Consider the following 20351-nt stretch of genomic DNA (forward strand, 5'->3'; position numbering starts at 1 on the left):
CTGCTCCCACCTCACAGGGCCAGCCTTTGGCCTGCCCTTACTCTGTTCTGCCTCCCACTCTCTATTACTCAAAGTCTCGTCTCTCTTTATCTGTCTCCACCCCTATCCCCAGCATACCCTCCTAGGTCCCTACCCTGGTTTCCCCTATCCTTGTCACCCTGGAGCCCCCATCCCATGGCTGCGGTGACAGTAGGAGGGACAGAAATGGGAAGTGTGGTGCAGCTGTAGACAGAGAGCACCTGGGACAGCGGCAGTCTGACCCTGCCAGGGCCCCCTATCCCAAGTAAGAAGTGGTTTGCCTTTTAACAGGCAGTATCACGGAGGCCCAGAGAGGACAGACTGTTCCTCTCCAATAGGCTCTCTTTGCTTCCTGTCACCTCCCAAAACTCAAAACATAATCTCATTTTAATTTAACCTAAGTGGAGGGTTTTTTGGACTTCACTGAAATTTTTCTTCACCAGAAATATTACTTCCTTAAGGACCTTCCTAAAGTTCTGTGAGAGTTATTTTTTGTTTGTTTGTTTTCTAAGATTTTATTTATTTGGGACGCCTGGGTGGCTCAGTCGGTTAAGCAGCTGCCTTCAGCTCAGGTCATGATCCTGAGCTTCACTTTGGGCTCCCTGCTAAGCAGGGAGTCTGCTTCTCCCTCTCCCTCTGCCCCTCCCTCCCTGCCCTGATTGTGCTCTCTCTTTCTCTCGCTCACTCAAATGGATAAATAAAATCTTTAAAAATAAAAAAAAAGTTTAAAGATTTTATTTATTTATTTTAGATAGAGAGCACAAATGGGCGGGGGGGGGGGGCGGGCAGGGAGGAGGAGCAGAGGGAGAAGTAGGCTCTCTGCTCAGCAGGGAGCCCAAAGCAACGCAAGGCTCAATCCCAGGACCCTGAGCTCATGACCTGAGCCAAAAGCTTAAGTGGACTGAGGCACCCAGGTGCCCCTCTGTGAGAGTTTTAAAAATCTTGTGTCTCCTTGAGAATTTCAGTGTCAGTTTTAGGTAGTGACACAAAGTTGACTTTCTCATAACACTTTCCCCTTCTCTGCACAAATAAAACCAAATTGATTGTTTTTAATTTAGAAGACAAACAAACAAAAGTTTAAAATCAAAGCCTGATTTTGTGATGACCCTCCAAGGGAATTCAGAGGGGTTCATGTGCAAAATTTCCTGTGACCATGATAAATTGTTTTCAGGAAAAAACCAAATGCTCACATCAGGACCAATGCATTTGACCACATGCGAATCCAAAGACTTGTCATTCGCTTCCTCCCTTGGGGATTTTCTGGCCAGGGACACAGGCAAAATGTGTTCAGAAAGTCTGTTTTTAGAGATTTTAGACACTGCTGTCAGGACTGTCAATGGAAACCACCTCTGGGGGACAAATTGGTGACTAGCTGTCAAAATATAAGCTGTAACTGCTTTGAGACCCAGCAGTTTCATTTGTGGGGATTTAATGTCAACTCTTATTTTGTTTCGTGAAACAAAAAATTTAGAAACAGTCTAAATGCCCATTGATAATTATTGTGGTAATGTATGTGGTGAAAACCTAAGCATCAGGCAAAAGGAATCAACAAATCTTAAAGACATAATGTTAAGCAAAAAGACAAAGTTTCATCATTACTTTTTCCATTTTAAAAAATCCAGCTAATAAACTATTCAAAAAAGAAACATTGCAAATCAAAGATAATGAGATCAAATTACCAAAAAGAGATAGAATGTTGTTTTTGAGCTTGATACAAACAACATTAGTGTGTATATTTAAAACTCTGCTTCTAGGGCACCTGGGTGGCTCAGTCCTTTAAGTGTCTGACTCTTGATTTCGGCTCAGGTCATGATCTCAGGGTCATGAGATTGAGCCCCACATGTAGAATCTGCTTAAGATTCTCTCTCTCCTTCTCCCTCTGCCCCTCCACCCTCCGACCCCTGCTCATGCAAATGAGCTCTCTCTCTCTCAAATTAATTAATTAAGTAGTTAATTAAAAAATAAGGGGCACCTGGGTGGCCCAGTCATTTAAGCTTCTGCCTTCCACTCAGGTCATGAATCTGAGGTCCTGGGATCGAGCCCCACGTTGGGCTCCCTGCTCAGCAGGGATTCTGCTTCTCCCTCTGCCCCTTCTCCCACTCCTTCTCACTCTCTCTCTCTCTCTCACTCTCTCTCTCTGAAATAAATAAAATCTTTAAAAATTTTAATTAAAAATAAAAAAATAGGGGCACCCAGGTGGCTCAGTCAGTTGAGCATCTGCCTTCAGCTCAGGCCATGATCTCACACACTGGGCTCCCTACTCAGCAGGGAGTCTGCTTCTCCCTCTCCCTCTGTGTGCTCTCGCTCTCAAATAAATAAATAAATAAATCTCTTAAAAATAAATAATAAAAAAAATTAAACTGTTTCTTACACTGTGACAATTACTCAAAATTGTACTATCGGATCTAGAGTGGCTTTTTAATTTTCTGGGAATTTATGGTTGCCTTTCTTTTTCCTTGACAACAGATGTCATGTTCATATATGCATATATGCAACACTTTCAATATATCATGATAGATATTAAGTACATACCAAGACTGTCACACCTACTGGTGTTGGCCCAGGCACTGCCCCCATGTCTGTGCATGTCCACTGGACCCATCTTACCTAGGCTGTACCCCCATCATGCTCTTTTCCACCCAGTGCTCCCACAGGCCCCAAGCACACTACCTGGAGGCAGTGTCCATCCCCTGCATATCAATTTCTCATCCTGGCATCAGAGGCTGTACATGATCCAGCCTCTCTTGCCTTAAAAAAAAATACCCCCATTTATTAAGGCTGAGTGTGTGCCAGACACTGGGACAAGTGTTTCACAACTGGCTATGTTGCCTCCACTTCCGACAGAAGAAAACTGAGGCTTAAGGAAGGAAAATCGCTTGTCTGAGGTCACACAGTGGTAGGTGGCATAGCCAGAACTTAACTCCAGAGCCTAAGTTGAAACCATGTATTCATTCTGCCTACATGGCCCCCATTAACAAAGATGGAAGATGTCCTCCTCCCACCCTGCTCAGGGGACTCTGGGTGGGCCTGGCCAACCTAGAGAAATAGCTGGTTGGGCACCACTTGCAGCCCCTAACCCTCCTCCCCACAACAAGCCTCTGGAAAGGGTCCGGAATCAGGAATCACCGGGTAGCTGCAAAGGCCAAAGGTCAGACAGGGGTTTCCTGCCTACCCCTGGGAACTTCCTTCTTCCCAACCCAACTTCTGCTTCTGTGATGAACACCCCCCTGGAGGACCCCCTCCCCACTCTCAACTACCCCCCCCCACTCCATTACCCTGGTTGATGGGGGGATGGGTCCCCATGCAGCAGCCTTCACCCTGCTGTGCCCCCCACGAGCAGTGTACAGTAATGGTGTTCTTGTCCAGCATCCTTTCCATCCACTGGCCCCTTTCCCCTCAGCCTCCATCCCACCCTCCTACCAGCCTTCAGCCCATGGAGCTAAGGGTTGTGTCCCACTCTGTCTCCCTGAGACTAAGGGTCCCTTATGGCCAGGTCTAAGACTGACACTTCATCCAGCATGGAGGGTTTTCCTAGAGCTCCTGGTTCTGGGGGGATGGGCAGGAGGGCCCACCCAGAATCCTTTGCTCCTTGGTCCCCAAATCCCCTTCATGCCCACCCCGGGGGTGACCGACAGTGAAGCCAAATCCCCACCTATCTGGCACTTCCCATTCACCACTTCACGGAGCCCCAAAATAACACTTCCAGCAGGAAATGATAGTAATAACAAAACAGCAAACCCTTTCTTACAGCCCCCCTCCCTGGCCCTGTCACCGGAACACCACAGGGATACCCATCTCACAGAAGGGGAAACTGAGAACAGACAGGAGAAGCCCCTCGCTTGAGCTCACTTGGGTCGAGCCTGCTCTGCCAGCTCCAAGTTCACTGCTGTGTATGCTGCTCCCAGAGCACTTAAGCAGCGCCTGTGTGAGCAGGGCAGCAGGCGGGCTGACAGCTCAGGGAGCCTGGGCTACTGCCATCCATGGGTCAGCCCTCTGTGAAGCCCTGATGAGCACCTACTGTGTGCCCGGCTCTGGGCCAAGCACTCTGCCTGATTTAGCTCACGAGGCGGACACATCCATAGCCAGTCCACCAGGAGGGAAGCCCCGCTCTGTGAACTCACAGCGTGAGACCTGGCACGGTCCCTTTGCCTCCCTGTGCCTCAGTTTCCTCCTCCGCACGACAGGGGTCGATGACAGGATAGTATGCAGCCAGTGGTTGAGAATAGCGCTTGGCACGGAGCAAGGGCAGGTGGGGAAACTGAGGCTCCGAGTGGCCGAGGAAGCCGCAGTCACCCAGCTGGGGCCCCACCCAGTGAATATCAGAAATCCAGCAGTGCCGCGGCCCCTCCTTTCATAGCCAAGGTGGGAGTGTTGTGATAACCCACAGCCCCCATTTCCTCCTGGTCAGGAAGGAGCCAGGCAGAGGAAGTATTAAGAGGAGTAATATAAACACTCCCCCTGCCCCCCCCCCCCCCCCCCGCCTGGCAGGGTGAGCAGAAGGGACTGCAGCCGCCACCCAGAGCAGGCCGACCAGCTGAGCAGTGCTGCGGGCCCCCGGGGCAGAGATGGGCCTGGCGATGGAGCACGGGGGCGCCTACTCGCGGGCAGGGGGCAGCCCGAGGGGCTGCTGGTACTACCTGCGCTACTTTTTCCTCTTTGTGTCGCTCATCCAGTTCCTCATCATCCTGGGCCTCGTCCTCTTCATGGTCTACGGCAACGTGCATGTGAGCACAGAATCCAACCTGCAGGCCACCGAGCGCCGGGCCGAGGGCCTGTACAGCCAGGTCGTGGGGCTCACGGCGTCCCAGGCCAACCTGTCCAAGGAGCTCAACCTCACCTCCCGCGCCAAGGACAGCATCATGCAGTTGCTGCTGAGTGCCCGCCGTGACCTGGACCGGATCAATGCCAGCTTCCGCCAGTGCCAGGCTGACCGGGTAAGGCCTCGGGCCAGACGCTCACCCTGGCCACTCTGGGCAGGTCCCCTCACCAATCTGAGCTCCGGTCCTCTTGCCTGGGAGCTGGAGACAGTCGTAGACTCTCTATTTCATGTGAGGAGCCCATGTGGATAAGCAATGCATAGTTTGTTGGTACAAGTATATCCCATACGATATTGGGGATACGCTTATCCTAAAAGAATGTATTCACTATCTATCCGGAACTTAAGTTTAACTGGGCATCCTGGCTGTGGATTGGCAGCACCCCTGGGCCCATGACTTAATATGTATAAAGCGCTCAGAATGTGCCAGCACATACCAGCTACGAATAAGAACTAGCTAAACAGAAACTCAGCGCCTTTGGTTCTTACTGTATGAACAGCTCCCATTTGCCTTATGCTGGGTGTCTGCTTTAGAAATATCTCATCATGAATCCCTGGAGGTAAGGAGAAGCTCCAAACCCTTTTGTGGATGGGGAAGTGAAAGCCTGAGTTGGGGGAGGCAGCTTTCTCCTGGGGGACAGAGACAGGCATCCCCAGGGAAGAATCCCCGCGGCACACGTGGGCATCTAGTGGAGACAGCCACCCATTTGCTCCCCCAGCTCATGTCATACTCACTCGGCAAGACAATCTCCCATGTTCTCACACGTGTGCTTCCTCTGGGGAGGCCTCGCTGCTGGGACCGCATTCCTCGGGCCTCAGCAGGAGGTGAGAGATGGGAGATGCTCCCCCTGTTTGTGCTCTCTCTCACTCTCTCTCTGCCAAATAAATAAATAAAATCTTTAGAAGAAATGCAGCGTTATGGAGATATAATTCATATGCTCTACAGCTCACCCAATTAAAAGTGTACAGTTCAATAATTTTTAGCACCTTCACAGAGTTGTGCAATCATCACAATTGATTTTAGAACATTTCATCACTCTAGAAAAGAAACCCCAACCCCATGAGCAGTCACTCTCCCTATCCCCCCCATCCCCCAGCCCCTGTCAACCACTGCTTTCTGTCTCTATGAATTTGCCTGTTCTAGACGTTTCATATAAATGGGATCCTGCAACAGGTGTCCTTTTGTGTCTGGCTTCTATCATTCAGCATGATGTTTTGAAGGTTCACCCTTGTTGTAACATGTCAGGGGTCTGTTCCTTTTTATGGCCGAGTAATATTCCATTCTGTGGATGGACCTCATTTTGTTCATTCACCCGTGGATGGACCCTTGGGTTGTTTCCACCTTTTGGTGATTGTGACTAGGGCTGCTATAAACATGCATGCAAAAGTTTTTGTGTGAACCTATGCTTCAATTTCTCTCGTCTATACCCAAGAGTGGAATTGCTGGGTCACATGGTAATTCTATGTGTGACATTTTGAGAAACTGCCAGACTGTTTTCCAAAGTGGCTGCCCCGTTTTATATTCCTACCAGTACTGTCTGGAACTTCTCATTTCTCTACATCCTCACCAATGCTTGTTACTCTCTGCTCTTGTTTTCCATTTCATTTATAACCATCCTAATGTTCAGAAGGTGGTATCTCCCGGTGGTTTTTATTTGCATTTCCCTGATGAGTAATGATGGTGAATATTTTTTGATGTGTTTGTCGACTGCGTGTATATCTTCTTTGAAGAAATGTTTCAGATGCTTTGCCCTTTTTTCAATTAAGTTATCTTTTTATTATTGATCCATAAGAGTTTACTTTTATATATTCTGGATACTAGTCCTATCATCAGATACATTCTTTGCAGATATTTTCTCCCATCTATGGGTTGTTTTTTCCCTTCCTCTATTTTTTTTTGTAATTGAAATATAGTTGACACACTGACTCACGTCAGTTTCAGTTGTACGACATAGTGATTCAACAGTCTTTTCCCTTCCTAGAATCCTTTAAAGCACAAAAGTTTTTAATTTATCTGTTTTCCTCTTTGTGCTTTTGGTGTCACATCTAAGAAACCATTGCTGGGGGTGGTGGCACCTGCTCAGCGGGGAGTCTTCTTCTCCCTCTCCCTCTGCCCCTTCCCACTGCTCTGTGCTCTCTCTCTCCCAAATAAGTGAATAAAATCTTAAAAAAGAAAAAGAAAGAAAGAAAAAGAAACAAAGAAAGAAAGAAAGAGAAGAAAGAAAGAAAGAAGAAAGAAAGAAAGAAAGAAAGAAAGAAAGAAAGAAAGAAAGAAAAAGAAAGAAAGAAAGAAACCATTGCCAAATTCAAGGTCATGCAGAGTTAATACCTATGTTTTCTTCTAAAGAGTTTTATAGTTTTAGTTCTTATATTTGGGTCATTGAGCCATTTTGAGTTAATTTTTGTATATGGTGTGAGGTAGGGGTCCAAATTCATTCCTTAACATGTGGAGATCCAGCTATGCCAGCACCATTTGTTGAAAAGACTCTTTTTTCCCCATGGAATGATTTTGCCACCTCTATTAATTTTCCAGGGCTGCCTTATTAACAAAGTACCACAAATTAGGTAGCTTAAACAATAGAAGTTTATTTTTGCACATATGTGAGGTCAAGATGCAAGTTCCTCTGGAGGGTTAGGAGGGAAGAATCTGTTCCAGGCCTCTCTCCTTGCCTTGTAGACCTTCTCACTGTGTCTTCACATCATCTTCCCTCTGTGCATTTCTGGGTGTCCAAATGTCCTCTTATAAGGACACCAGTCCTTATATTGGATTAGGGCCCACCCTAATGACCTCATGTTAACTTAATCACATCTTTGAAGATGCTATCTCCAAATACAGTCACTTTCTGAGGTACTGGGGGTTAGGACTTCCATTTATAAATGGGGGGGCACAATTCAGTTCCTAACAGCATCCTCATCAAAAAGTAGTTGGCCGAGGCACCTGAGTGGCTCAGTCGGTTAAGCATCTGCCTTCAGCTCAGGTCATGATCCCAGGGTCTTGGGATCGAGCCCCACATCAAACTCCTTGCTCAGTGGAGAGCCTGCTTCTCCCTCTCCCTCTGCCCTTCCCCCTGCTTGTGCTCTCTCTCTCTTTCTGTCAAATAAATAAAATCTTTAAAAAAAAAAAAAGAATTGGCCATAAATGTGAATTAATGTTTTCAAGGTTCATTCAAGTTATAGCATGTATCCGTGCTTCATCCCTTTTTATTGCCAAATAGTATTAATCGTAACAACTTTTAAGGATCCATCCAGCATCCCCTCTATAGGAGCCATGCCCTTGTGAGCTGGGCCAACCCAGGTCACCCGGGTGTGGAATCTGGGGCCCCAAGCCCAGAGCGTCTGGGCAAACGAGGAGCAAGGGGACCCACGGGGGTTGGACTGTGAGCTCTGTCCTGTGTCCTGTCCGGTTAGGTGAGCTACATGAACAACCAGCAGTACATGGCGGCCATCATTTTGAGCGAGAAGCAATGCCAAGAACAACTCAAGGAGACTAACAAGAGCTGCAATGGTGAGTGGTCGGGGCAGTGGGGAGCCAGGGTGGTAGACTCCCTGCCCAGTCTCTTGGCAACCCCCAACCTTCCTGAGATGTATTATCGTGTCTCTGTAGCCTCGCTCCTCATGCTGAACCAGAAGGCCAAGATGCTGGAGATGGAGGTGGCAAAGGAGAAGGAAGTGTGCACCAAAGACAAGGAGGGGCTGGTGCTGAACAAGCGAGTGGTGGAGGAGCAGCTGATGGAGTGCAGCAAGGCCCGGGAGCAGCTGCAGCAGGAGCAACAGCTGGCTGAGGACCGCCTGCAGAAGGTGCAGGCCCTCTGCCTCCCGCTGGACAAGGACAAGTTTGAGACGGAGCTGCGCAACCTCTGGAGGGACTCCATTATCCCACGCGCCCTGGACCCGATGGGCTATAATCTGTACCATCCTCTAGGTGCGGAATTATCCTCCATCCGAAGAATCTGCGACCACATGCCCACCCTCATGGCCACCAAGGTGGAGGAGCTAGCCCGGAGCCTGCGGGCCGGCATAGAGCGCGTGGCCCGCGAGAACTCGGACATCCAGCGCCAGAAGCTAGAGGTCGAGAAGGGCCTGCGGGCCAGTCAGGAGGCCAAGGAGAAGGTGGAGAAGGAGGCCCAGGCCCGGGAGGCCAAGCTCCGGGCCGAATGCGCCCAGCAGACACAGCTAGCCCTGGAGGAGAAGGCAGCACTGCGGAAGGAGCGAGACAGCCTGGCGAAGTTGCTGGAGGAGAAGAAGCGGGAGGCAGAGCAGCTCAAGATGCAACTGGCCGTCAGCAACTCCGCCCTGGACACCTGCATCAGGGCCAAGGTGAGCTAGAGGGCCCCGGGTTGAGGTCGCACTGGGGTCCGGTCTGGGTGCCACGGTGGTGGTGATGCCTAATGGGTTTGAGCTGAGCTTCCCAGTCTAGGTCTGGTTAGTTAACTCACTTGAGAGTGTCACTGACATAGGATTGGGGTGGAGTTTGGAAGGACATGGAGAATGGATTAAGGATTGGGATTGAGTTTAGGGTGGCCAGTGGGCCTCAAAATTGGTTCAGGGTGGGACGCCTGGGTGGCTCAGTCAGTTAGGCGTCTGCCTTCGGCTCAGGTCATGATCCTGGAGTCCCTGGATCGAGTCCCGCATCGGGCTCCCTGCTCGGCGGGGAGCCTGCTTCTCCCTCTAACCCTCCCCCCTCTCATGTACTGTCTCTCATTCTCGCTCTCTCAAATAAATAAATAAATCTTTAAAAAAAAAAAAAAAGGATTGGGATTGAGTTTAGGGTGGCCGGTGGGCCTCAAAATTGGTTCAGGGTGGGACGCCTGGGTGGCTCAGTCGGTTAGGCGTCTGCCTTCGGCTCAGGTCATGATCCCGAGGTCCTGGGATCGAGTCCTGCCTCGGGCTCCTTGCTCAGCGGGGAGCCTGCTTCTCGCTCTGCCTGCCACTCCCCCTGCTTGTGCTCCCTCTCTCTCTCTGACAAATAAATACATAAAATCTTTACCAAAAAAAAAAAAAATTGGTTCAGCGTGAGGACGGAGGATTCATGGAGGGTTGGTGTCAGGGTTGGGATGTGTCTGAGTTGAAGGATCAGGGGCCATGGGTGGGGTTGGCAGTTAGACTGAAGTTTAAGGCTAGAGGAAGGCTTGATGTGGAGCAGAGCTTGTGTTTGGGTTAAAGTGAGTTCTTAGTGATCGCTGTGTTTAGAGTTGGTTTGAGTTAAAGTTAGGGTTCCATCAAAGATTACATTAGTCTTAGAATTGGGGTTGTGCTGAGTTTGGATTGTGGGGAAAGGTTGAAAGTTCGGTCAGGGGTCACATGCAGGGCAGCCTGGCAAGTCTAGCACTGGGTGTAAGATATCAGTGGCTTGGATTCGGTCGCATGGAGGCACCAATCCTGGAGTTGAAGCTCAGGTGAGTGTAGGTGGCTGGTGGGTCTAGAGATGATTAGAGGTTTGGGGCCAAGGGTAGACTTAGGATTTCATGGGCATTAGGATTGGGATTGGTGTTGACCATGGGTTAGGAGTTGAAATTGGTTTGGGTTTAGGGTGGCTGACTGAGGGTTGAATTGGGTTGGCATCGGGATATATTTGAAATGAAAGATTGGGTGACCCTGAGTTAGGGTAGGGAGACCTGGGGAGGGGTGAGGGTCAGGGCTGGGTGCAGAGTAGAAACTGCACAGGTGCTAATCTTGGGGTACAATTCTTCCATTTGAGGTAGAGGCTAGGGTTTAAGGTTGAGTTGGGCTGAGTGTGTATTGGGAAAAAGTTTATGGGTGGCGGTGGTGGAGACCAGGGCTGGGCTGGGGGGAGGGGGTTGGGGGTGGATTTTTCATAGCAGCCAGGTCTAAGGAATGGGTTGGGATCAGAGTTAAATGTAAAGTTATGGTCAGATCAGGTTTGTCATTAGGATTGGGTTTCGGTCAGGGTTTGATTCTAAGGAAAGTTCTGTTTTCATGTTGGGATTGGATTTTAGGTGATTGAGTTTAGAGCTGGCTTTGGATTTCAGGCTCAGGGTTGTTGGAGGGAAGGCAGTGGATTTACAGAGTGGGTCGGCTTCAGCCCAGAGTGGGGCCAGGTTCGGTGTTGGGTGGATGGACTCACTTGGGGTCATGGGTTGGGATCAGGTTGGAACTAAGATTGTAGGGGAGACTGAGGTAGGCCACTGCAGGGTCTCTGGGGGGGCTTCCAAGGAAAGCCAGTCCTTGGAGTCCCCAGTTCTTTGAGGGCAGGTGTGTGCAGGTGATTGTACATCCATTAATGCGGGTTATTTCCCCGATATGTTTCCTCGCCCCGGAAGGAACTCAGACCCAGGTATCCAAGGACGTGGAGGAGCAGGAGCCTCCCTGGCACTCTGGTTCAGGGGCCCTGGCTTCTGTCAACCTCCCTCCATCTTTCTTCCCACAGTCGCAGCCGATGCCTATGCCAAGACCTGTGGGTCCTGCCCCCAACCCCCAGCCCATCGGTGAGTGACAGAAAACAGGGCCAGGAAGGGGTCCGGGGATTGTCTTCCTACTTCTTATCCCACCTCAGCCCTGCTATTGGGGCTGCCAGCCCACCCCAGCCCAGGGTTGGGGCAGCTGGTTGGAGCTGACTCCTCCCTCTTGCCACAGACCCAGCTGGCCTGGAGGAGTTCAAGAGAAGGATCCTGGAGTCCCAGAGGCCCCCTGCAGGCCATGCTATAGCTCCACCCAGGTAAGGCTCTGGGCAGACTGAGATGGTTCAGTCTCAGGGCTTCAGAGGAGGCTGGGAGCAGGACTAGGAGTGGAGGGAGGCTCATCTCACACTTGCTGCTTCCTTAATTGAGTGCCTGCTGTATACCAGGCCCTATGCTGGGTCCTGGGGACACAGTAGTGACCAAGACCCATGCAGGTCCGTTCATGAAACTCCCTGAGTAGGGGGTGAGAGAAACAATGAAGGAACCATGAAAAGAAAGACCAAGAGCCTACGGTTACTAGGTGCTTACTGTGAATTCAGCACAGTTGCAAGCACTTTGCAAGATCAACTCACTGAATCCTCACAACCCTAATCAGTGGGCAAGCCACTGTCATCACCCACCACTTTCCAGACCAGGAAAGTGAGGCACAGCGAAGGCGTGCACCGTGCTCCAGGTGACACAGCTGGGGAGTGGCAGAGATGGGGCCTCGAACCCAGGCTCTTGGACTCCAGGCTTCCGTGCAAGAGAGGGCTTCCATGAGGAGGAGGCCTTTGAGCTGGAGGATGGGGTTGAGCTGGTCTGGGAAAGGGCAGAAGGTACAGAGCTCCAGGTGACAAGAAGAGCCAGAGTATAGGCTCAGAGGCCAGACTGGGGTGGGATGGGGGGTGGCTGGAACTGGGGAAGGGAGGAGGGAGAGCAGAGGCGGAGACCCTGGGCCTCTCACCCCACCCCTCTGAGCCTCTTTTTCTAACCTCTACAAAAACGGAGGTCTCTGAAATCAAGGGCATGGAAACTCTGCTAACTGCAAAGTGCTGTCCACAAGCGCCTAAAGCAAGGGGCTGGGGGTTGCAGCAGGCGCATCAAGGCACCCCTGTGCACACTCAGGTCAGGGCTCCGTGTCTGTACCCCGCCCCCGCCCCCACCACCTCCCAGAGTGCAGCCTGTGCATCACAGGGAAGGTGACTCAGGCCATTGCCCCGAGAACATCCTGTTCTCCCTCCCAGCTGGTGGCTCCGCTCCCCGTTCAGGACCACATCGCTGACCAAGGAGTCTGGGATGGGCATTGCCATTCGCAGTTTAGGACCCGGGGCTCTGGGAGACACCAGGGATTTTAAGTCAGATTCCGCTGACCCCACGCCTGTGCCTCCCATGGGCTCTGCCAGCAAGACTGTGGTCAACCTGGTCTATTTCAGCCTCGGGGTCTATTTCAGCCTCGGGGTCTATTTCAGCCTGGGGACAAATAGACTTCCAAAGGGCTGTCTTCAAATCCCAGGGGGTCCTCCACATCCAGCTCCATTTCCTCTATGGTTCCTCTTACATAGCCCCTCTGACGGGGAGCTTACCTTCTCCCAGAACTTGTCCCTTCCGCTCTGGATGGCTCTGTCTGGGAGAAATCACTTAGCCTCAGGCAGCCCGCCGAGAGGGAAGCAGGAGGGTGGAGAGAAGACCCTGCTCCAAGCAAACAGTTTTCCTCTCTCTATCTTGGCCCAAAGCCATCATGGCAAGGAAGGAGGTTCTATTATTATCCCCACTTTTCAGAGGAGGAAACTGAGGCCCCAGGGAAGTGACCAACCTGGGGTCATGCGTCAGTGAGTCAGGGCCAGAGCCAGGCTCCCAGCCCAGACCCGTCCCAGCTGAGAAAGGGAAGCTCTTGACATTGTTTACCCCCAAGACATCCCTCTACAGAGAAAACAATGAGTACTTAAGGCAGGGCCCCTCCCGCTTCTCTCTGCCGGGTCTCAGGAAGGGGCTCTGGCTCTCTGAGCTCCAGCCTTGATTCACCTTTCCCCTGAGAAAGGGGCCATCAGCTCTGGCTTGGAGTCCCAGCGAGGCCAGCCCCTTGGTGGGCTAGCCTAGGCAAACCATAGGCTGTGGTGTCACCAACCACGTGGGAATTTTAGATGTCTCCGATCAGGGCCCAAGGCTAAGGTGCAGCATCAAATCACTCAGCCCCACGATCGGGAGAGTCTCTTCCTTCTCCACTCTTATTCCTTCTGGGCCTTCACAAAGTCTCCGAGGTGCTAACACACTCCCACTCGCAGCTCTCCCTGAGATCCCAAAGCCAGGGCCAACCCCCAGCCCAGCATCAGCTACAATCCCAAAGCCAGGGCCAACCCCCAGCCCAGCATCAGCTGCGATCCCAAAGCCAGGGTCAACCCCCAGGCCAGCATCAGCTGCGATCCCAAAGCCAAGGCCAACCCCCAGGCCAGCATCAGCTGCGATCCCAAAGCCAAGGCCAACCCCCAGGCCAGCATCAGCTGCGATCCCAAAGCCAGGGCCAACCCCCAGGCCAGCATCAGCTGCGATCCCAAAGCCAGGGTCAACCCCCAGCCCAGTATCAGCTGCGATCCCAAAGCCAGGGCCAACCCCCAGGCCAGCATCAGCTGCGATCCCAAAGCCAAGGCCAACCCCCAGGCCAGCATCAGCTGCGATCCCAAAGCCAGGGCCAACCCCCAGGCCAGCATCAGCTGCGATCCCAAAGCCAGGGCCAACCCCCAGCCCAGCATCAGCTGCATCCCAAAGCCAAGGCCAACCCCCAGCCCAGCATCAGCTGCATCCCAAAGCCAAGGCCAACCCCCAGCCCAGCATCAGCTACAATCCCAAAGCCAAGGCCAACCCCCAGCCCAGCATCAGCTGGATGGGAACACAACGTCTTGCTTTTTCTGTGGACATTTTTAAGTCATTTTCTCTTGATGGCAAGTGCACTAGTTTTCCTTTTTACCTGATAAGACTGTGTCCTTTGGGTATCCATTTATTTAAGTTAAACACACACGCACAATTGATGTGAAGACAAATAAGGAAATATTGGTTTCAGGGGAAGGTGGCTGGATAAGACAAAAGTTGTGATGCAGTTTTGGAATATAGGTGAGGTTGGGGGGCGGTGAGGTCCGGAGCCGACGGCCAAGAAAGAATTCTTGAGACGTCTTTGGTGCAAAATGGTGGTTTTATTAAAACACAGGGACAGGACCCGTGGGCAGAAAGAGCTACTGCACCGGGGTGGTGAGGGGTGGCTGATTATATACTTGGGAGTTGGGGGAGGTCAGGAAAAGGGAGGTTTCAAAAGAATTTTCATAAGCTAAAGAAGACCCTCAGGATCCTGGAGGCCTGGCTATTATCAGGCTAAGATTGGTGTTCCCTCTGGCAAAGCATTAACATTAAGAGAGTTGGGAGCTTCCTGGAAGAAGGTCCCACAGATCCCACCCAGGAGTTGGGGGCCAGGGGGAGGTTGCAGGGTGTCAGCTGGTGCTTTGTCCTCAGCTAGCCTTCTGCTCCCTCAGCAGTGGCAATGTGGAAGGTTGATCCGGCCCTGGCTCTGAGCCGGACACACAGAGAGTCTCATTCAAGTTCATTGCCATCACAATTGTGATTCGGTTCATTTATTCAACCCGTGTGTCTTGAGCAGCTGCTGGGGGTTGAGGACACGAGGAGGAATAGGCAGAGAAGCCGGCGCCCTTGTGGGGCTCCCAGTCTAGTGGGGCAGACAGATGCTAAACCAGATGCGTGAGCCCCTTGGCGGTGGGCGAGGCAGAAAAGGGATGAGGCAGTGCGAGGTTAAAATTTTCCACAGGAGGCCAGGCAGGCTTCTCTGCCCTGCATGAGGCTGATGCTGGGGCAGAGAACTGGAGGAGGTGAGGGAAGAGCCGTGGGGATGGGGTGTCCCTGGAAGGTGTACCAGGCAGAGAGCACAGCCCACGCCAAGGCCCTGAGACAGGACCAGGCCTGGTGAGGAGGCTGGTGCGGCTCGGGCAGAGCAATCCGGGGGGTGAGTAGGAAGTGAAGGGGGCACGGGGGGTGCAGGTCAGGTAGGGCCTGTGACTGCAGTGAGAACTTCGGGAGCTTTGGGACAGCGTGAGCAGGATAGGACATGACTGGCCTCAGGTGTTCAGGGGCACCCTCTAGTCGCTGTTGGGGGGTGAAGGTGGCAGCCAAAGACCAGGGCAAAGGCACCTGCGCTGGTCCAGGCATGTGATGTTGGGGGCTTAGGGGCCTCGGTCTTTGAGATATGGTCAGGGATCACCCCCCTTGCAGGCTGGTGGGCAGGAGTGGGTGAAGAATGTAGGCCAGGGCTGGCCAGGAGCCGTGAATCCTGGTCAGGCTGGAGCCGGAGGGGGGTGGGGCGGGGGGGTGCAGAGCCAGCCAAGGAACGTGAAGCTGCTCGGCCCCAGGGAAGAGCCAGGGAAGGAAGGGAGTGGGCCAGCGGAAGCAGGACTTGGCTGAGGCCCCCTCCTCCCCGACCAGGAAACAGCCTCTGAGCCAACCCCTGACCCCTCACGAGAACCTCTGTTAGGCCAAGGAGGGGGAAGGGCAGTCCAGACAGCAGGATGGCTCCTGCAAAGGCAGGGGGGAGGGGTGCAGTGAAGCAATACCTCCTGAAATTTTGGAGGACTTTGGCAGGGTTTGAGTTTCTGATGAGGAAGACTGGTAGGGACAGAGAGGGTGGAGCCTTGAATGCCGGGTAGAAAGGATCTGGCTTTGTGGGCAGGGCACTGGGGAGCCAAGGAGAGTGTGTGAGGAGGGGCAGGCTCCTGGGAAAAACCCTCCTGAGAATGGGTGAGGGGCTAGCCCCAGGGGCAGTTCTGTGGAGACAAAGGCCCTGTCGGAGGGGTGGGGGATACGACAGGGGCCTTGGGGCAAACTCCCAGGATCCCCAGGGCCCTGGAGACCCCAGGTAAAAGGCTGCCGCAGAGGCCTGGAGCCCAGAAGGTGGCCTCTCTGACCACTGTCTCTTCATCTGTAGACTGAGGAGGCCCACGTCCCAGTCCCACCCTCCCAGGGAGGCTCAACAAGTAGGAGTCTAATGGGAAGGCTGAACCCCAAAAGAGCCGAAGAGTCCTTGGAGGCAAGAAGGAGCCTGGGGTTGGGGGGCAGCAGGCCCAGGCAAGGTTTGTCCTTCCATCTGTCTGACTATTGTATTACCATGTCCTTCCTGCCCTAGCGGCTGAGGAGGCTCCAGGCCCTGAGGACCGAGGTGTGGCCCCGCCTGGCCAGTCTGCGGACGCACGGCAGCGAGATGCCCACGACGCAGCCTACAGCCGGGGCCCCGGCCGGCCGAACGCCCGCGCACACGCCAGAGTGGCTGCCCTCGGCCTCCACCCCACGCCCGTCCCTCCCCACACCCCACGACGCCCTCTGATACTCTCAGCCCCTCGCCCACAGACACGGCAGTGAGGTCCCATCCGGACGCAGTGACGTCCACAGATGTAGCAGTGACGTCACACACACCCCCGCGCGCACACACACCTTCTGCCCAGCCCTTGCCCCATGTCGCACCCCTCCCAGGCGCTCACAGCATCCCCCCGTCTGCACACCCCCGTGCTCCCGCCACAGCACCCTCCGATTTTCTCGTCTTCCGACTCCTCACCCCCAGTGTGCGGGGCCTAGGGGAAGTGGGAACGGGAAGACATTAGCCTCCGCCCCCCCCGCCCCCCCCACCCCGGCCGGAGAGTCTCCAGGCTCCCCTGCCAGGCCGCACCCGAACCCAGAGCAAATGTCCCCCACTGACCCCATCATAGCCCGCGACCGCAGCTGCCCCTTGTCCCTCTCCCCCACACCCAGCCCTGCCTGTGGCCCATATAAATGTTAGTGGCACTAAATAAATATCGAATCCTTTCCACGACTCCAGAGTGGTGATTTTTACTTTGAAAAGGCACCTCCTAGCGATGCCTGAGAAAAGACCCCGCAAGCTAGGATCCCTCCCCCTGTCCCCAGCCTGTCCCCAGTCCAGAAGAGTCTGGGGTGATACCAGCTTCCCTCAAAGCCCTGAAACTGCTTTTTAAATACCTGCTGTTTGGGGCGCCTGGGTGGCTCAATTGTTAAGCGTCAGGGGTCTGCTTCTCCCTCTCCCTCTGCTTGCCACTCCCCCTACTTGTTCTCTCTCTCTCTCTCTCTCCACCACCCCCCCCATTAAATAAATAAATAAAATCTTAAAAAAAAAGGCACAGTTTCTTAAAAAACAGGTTATCCATCTGTGACTTTCATCTTCCTAAGATTTGCGAAGATTTCCCCCCAGGTACTGAGGCAGGACAGCTAACCCTCTCCAGAGTGGCTCCAGGAACAGTGTCACTAAAGTCTCAGGCCATTTGTTTTGTCTTGTTTTGTTTTGTGGCAAGATGGGATGTCAGAAAGGGCACCAGGGTTCAGTGGGAGTGCTTTAACACACTAATCACTAAATTCGTGGGGAAAACAGGAAAAAGTGCATTAGAGGAATACAGGGAAATCTCATTGTACCCAGTAGACCGGAAAAAAAAAGTTTAAAAAGCCATAATACCTACTGCTGGTGAAGATGTAGAGAAAGCGCATTTTTCTACAGGACTAGTAGAAATGCAAATCTCATTGTGGCCCTCTGGAAATTAGTTTGGTGATATTTCATTAAAGTAAAGATGCACAAACCCTTTGGCTCAGCAACCCCATTTCTGGGATTTTACCCCTGAGAAGTAAAAACTCCAGGAAACAAAGCAAATGGCCATCAGTAGGAAAACGGCCTAAAAATTGTGGTCTAGAATCTCAGCTTGTCATTTGCTGCTTCCACCCCCCACTTCCACCCCCCATCTTCCCCACTGCCCCAGCCTGGATTCCCTCCCAGACCATTCTCCTGGGACCCTAGACAGGGAGGGGATGAGTCACAAGGAGCCAGGGCTGGCAACACCACGCTTAAGGCAGGCTAGTCAGGAGGGACAAAGGAGCGATATTTCCTGGATACGGAAACCCGGGTGAGAGACGCCTGCTGCAGGAAACACTCGGCTGGGGCCCCGCCAAGCCAGGGCAGGGGGGTCAGCCAGGCCAGGCCGCCCAGACAGGACAGTCTGGAGGCCCCAAGGAAGCGAAGACGTCCCTGACCCTCAGCCTACTGCCTGAGCAGCTGGAGACTTGGAGAGGATGATGACACCAGCCAGTCCCAGCAACCACAGGATGTCTGAGTTTTGGGTTCTGGAGCCAGACATCCCTGAATCCAAATCTTGACTCATTCGGTCTCAGCCTCCATTTTCTCATCTGAGAAATAATCGTTCTAAACTTTCTGGACACATGGGCACGGGTCTGACTTTTTGTTGGTCTCTCCCATCCAGAGCGTCCCAGGATATCATCCCTCCAGCTGGCCCCCATGCCCGGCCCTGCTGGTTCAGAGAGACTTTTCCATCATGGGATCTGACCATGTCCCTCTCTGGCTCACACACCCTCCATGGCTCCCCATTACCCTGGGAACAAAGTCCAGTTCCTCAGCTCTCTTGTGTCCCCCTGCCCCCCGCCGCTGCCACCCCCACTTCCAGTGCAGCTCTTGCCTCCAGCTGCCCTGGACCTTTCATTCTCTGGCTAAAGACTATCTCTTAATTTGTGCTCTCAGACTAGAATGCCTTTTTCTTCTTCCTCCAAGTCCTGCCCCCAGAAATCCCTCCTCCAGGCGGCCCTCTTGATTGCCCCAGGTATTGTCCTTGCTGCCGCTGGGGCAATCCCCAGCTCCATCCCTCCCTTTATGCAGACCTGACCATGTAGCTCTGACTCCCCCAAGTTGGTGGCTCCCCCAGGGGGCAAGGCAGGGACTGGGTACCTGTCAGGGAGCAACTGGCAGACCACCTCCCTGACCTTGTGGCCTAGCCACTGGGTGAGGTTCTGACTCTTTAGGGATTTCCTGTGACCTCTATAAATAACCCCCATGGCTGCTTCCCACAAACCACCTCACCCTTCTTGGAAAAAAGGGACTGTAGCCAAGGACCTCAGTCCAGCTGTGTGCCAGGGCCCGGGGGAGGCGGGTGGGGCCCAGGCATCCTGCCCCAAGAGCGTCTCTCTCCCCACCCAGACCCTGCTCACCCCTCCTGGGAGCCCTCTGAACCCTCCTGATGTGGAGGACATCTGGACACACAGCCCCGCTAAACCTATGGTATTGCTTCTCTCCTCTGGGCCTGCTTGTATTCCCGAAAAATAGACATAATAGCAATATTCGTGGGCTCAGCTCACTGAGTGACCCTTTCCCTCCCGGAGCCCCCCATGCTGGGACAGCCCTTACTGCTAAACAAGTAAACAAATCAATAGTGACATATTGTAATGAAGTCTGTGAAGACACAGGGTCAGGGGCCCCCTTTGGTTGGGTGTTGGGGGAATTCTAGATGCCTTCTGAAAACTCTCTTCATACCCTTTGTTGGCCCTGGCTACCTCCCAGCCTCTGCTCACCGGTGCCCTAAAACCTGAGAGCTTGTATGTTCGATCACTGGAAGTAGGACTCTTTTTCTGATTCTGGAAGGGATCCTGACCCTATTTAAGACTGTTTTTCTGCCTGTGGCAAGGAATTAACCGTTCACCTGCTGCCAGGTGGGCGTGGAAGCCTGGATCCCAGGGTCCTTAGAGGGCGAGAGGGTTGATGGGGGCTTCCAGGACCTTCTTTTGTTAGAGGAGGGCGCCCTCTGCTGGTTCGTCACCAACATATCAGGCCCCTGTGAGTCTCAGAATCCAAGGCCTCACCACTAATTCAAAGGCATACATTCACCCCTATGTTCACAGCAGTATTATCTACAATAGCCAAATCGTGGAAGCAGCCCAAGTGCCCGTCAGCAGACGAACGAAGAAGATGTGGTATATATACACAATAGAATATTATTCAGCCACAAAAAGAATGAAATCTTGCCATTTTTGCAATGACATGGATGGAGCTAGAGGGTATTATGCTAAGCGAAATAAGTCAGTCAGAGAAAGACAAATACCATATGATTTCACTCATATGTGGAATTTAAGAAACAAATGAGCAAAGGAAAAAAAGAGAGAGAGAGAAACCAAGAAACAGACTCTTTTTTTTTTTAAGATTTTATTTATTTGTCAGAGAGAGAGAGAGAGAGCACAAGCAGGGGGAGGGGCAGAGGGAGAGGGAGAAGCAGACTCCCTGCTGAGCAAGG

General features: G+C 52.7%; 1 protein-coding gene across 1 annotated transcript; it reads left to right on the plus strand.

Annotated features, from left to right (window-relative positions):
- The first annotated feature begins 4502 nt into the window (after window positions 1–4502).
- On the plus strand, window positions 4503–17082 carry PLVAP (plasmalemma vesicle associated protein). Its single transcript, XM_036118861.2, has 6 exons — window positions 4503–4952; window positions 8243–8339; window positions 8439–9151; window positions 11223–11280; window positions 11429–11510; window positions 16409–17082. The coding sequence occupies exons 1-6, from the start codon at window positions 4584–4586 to the stop codon at window positions 16413–16415; spliced, it is 1326 nt and encodes a 441-aa protein (XP_035974754.1). The 5' UTR covers window positions 4503–4583; the 3' UTR covers window positions 16416–17082.
- The last annotated feature ends 3269 nt before the right edge of the window (window positions 17083–20351 follow it).

This window comes from Halichoerus grypus, chromosome 1, assembly GCF_964656455.1.
Source record: "Halichoerus grypus chromosome 1, mHalGry1.hap1.1, whole genome shotgun sequence".
NCBI lineage: Eukaryota > Metazoa > Chordata > Mammalia > Carnivora > Phocidae > Halichoerus > Halichoerus grypus.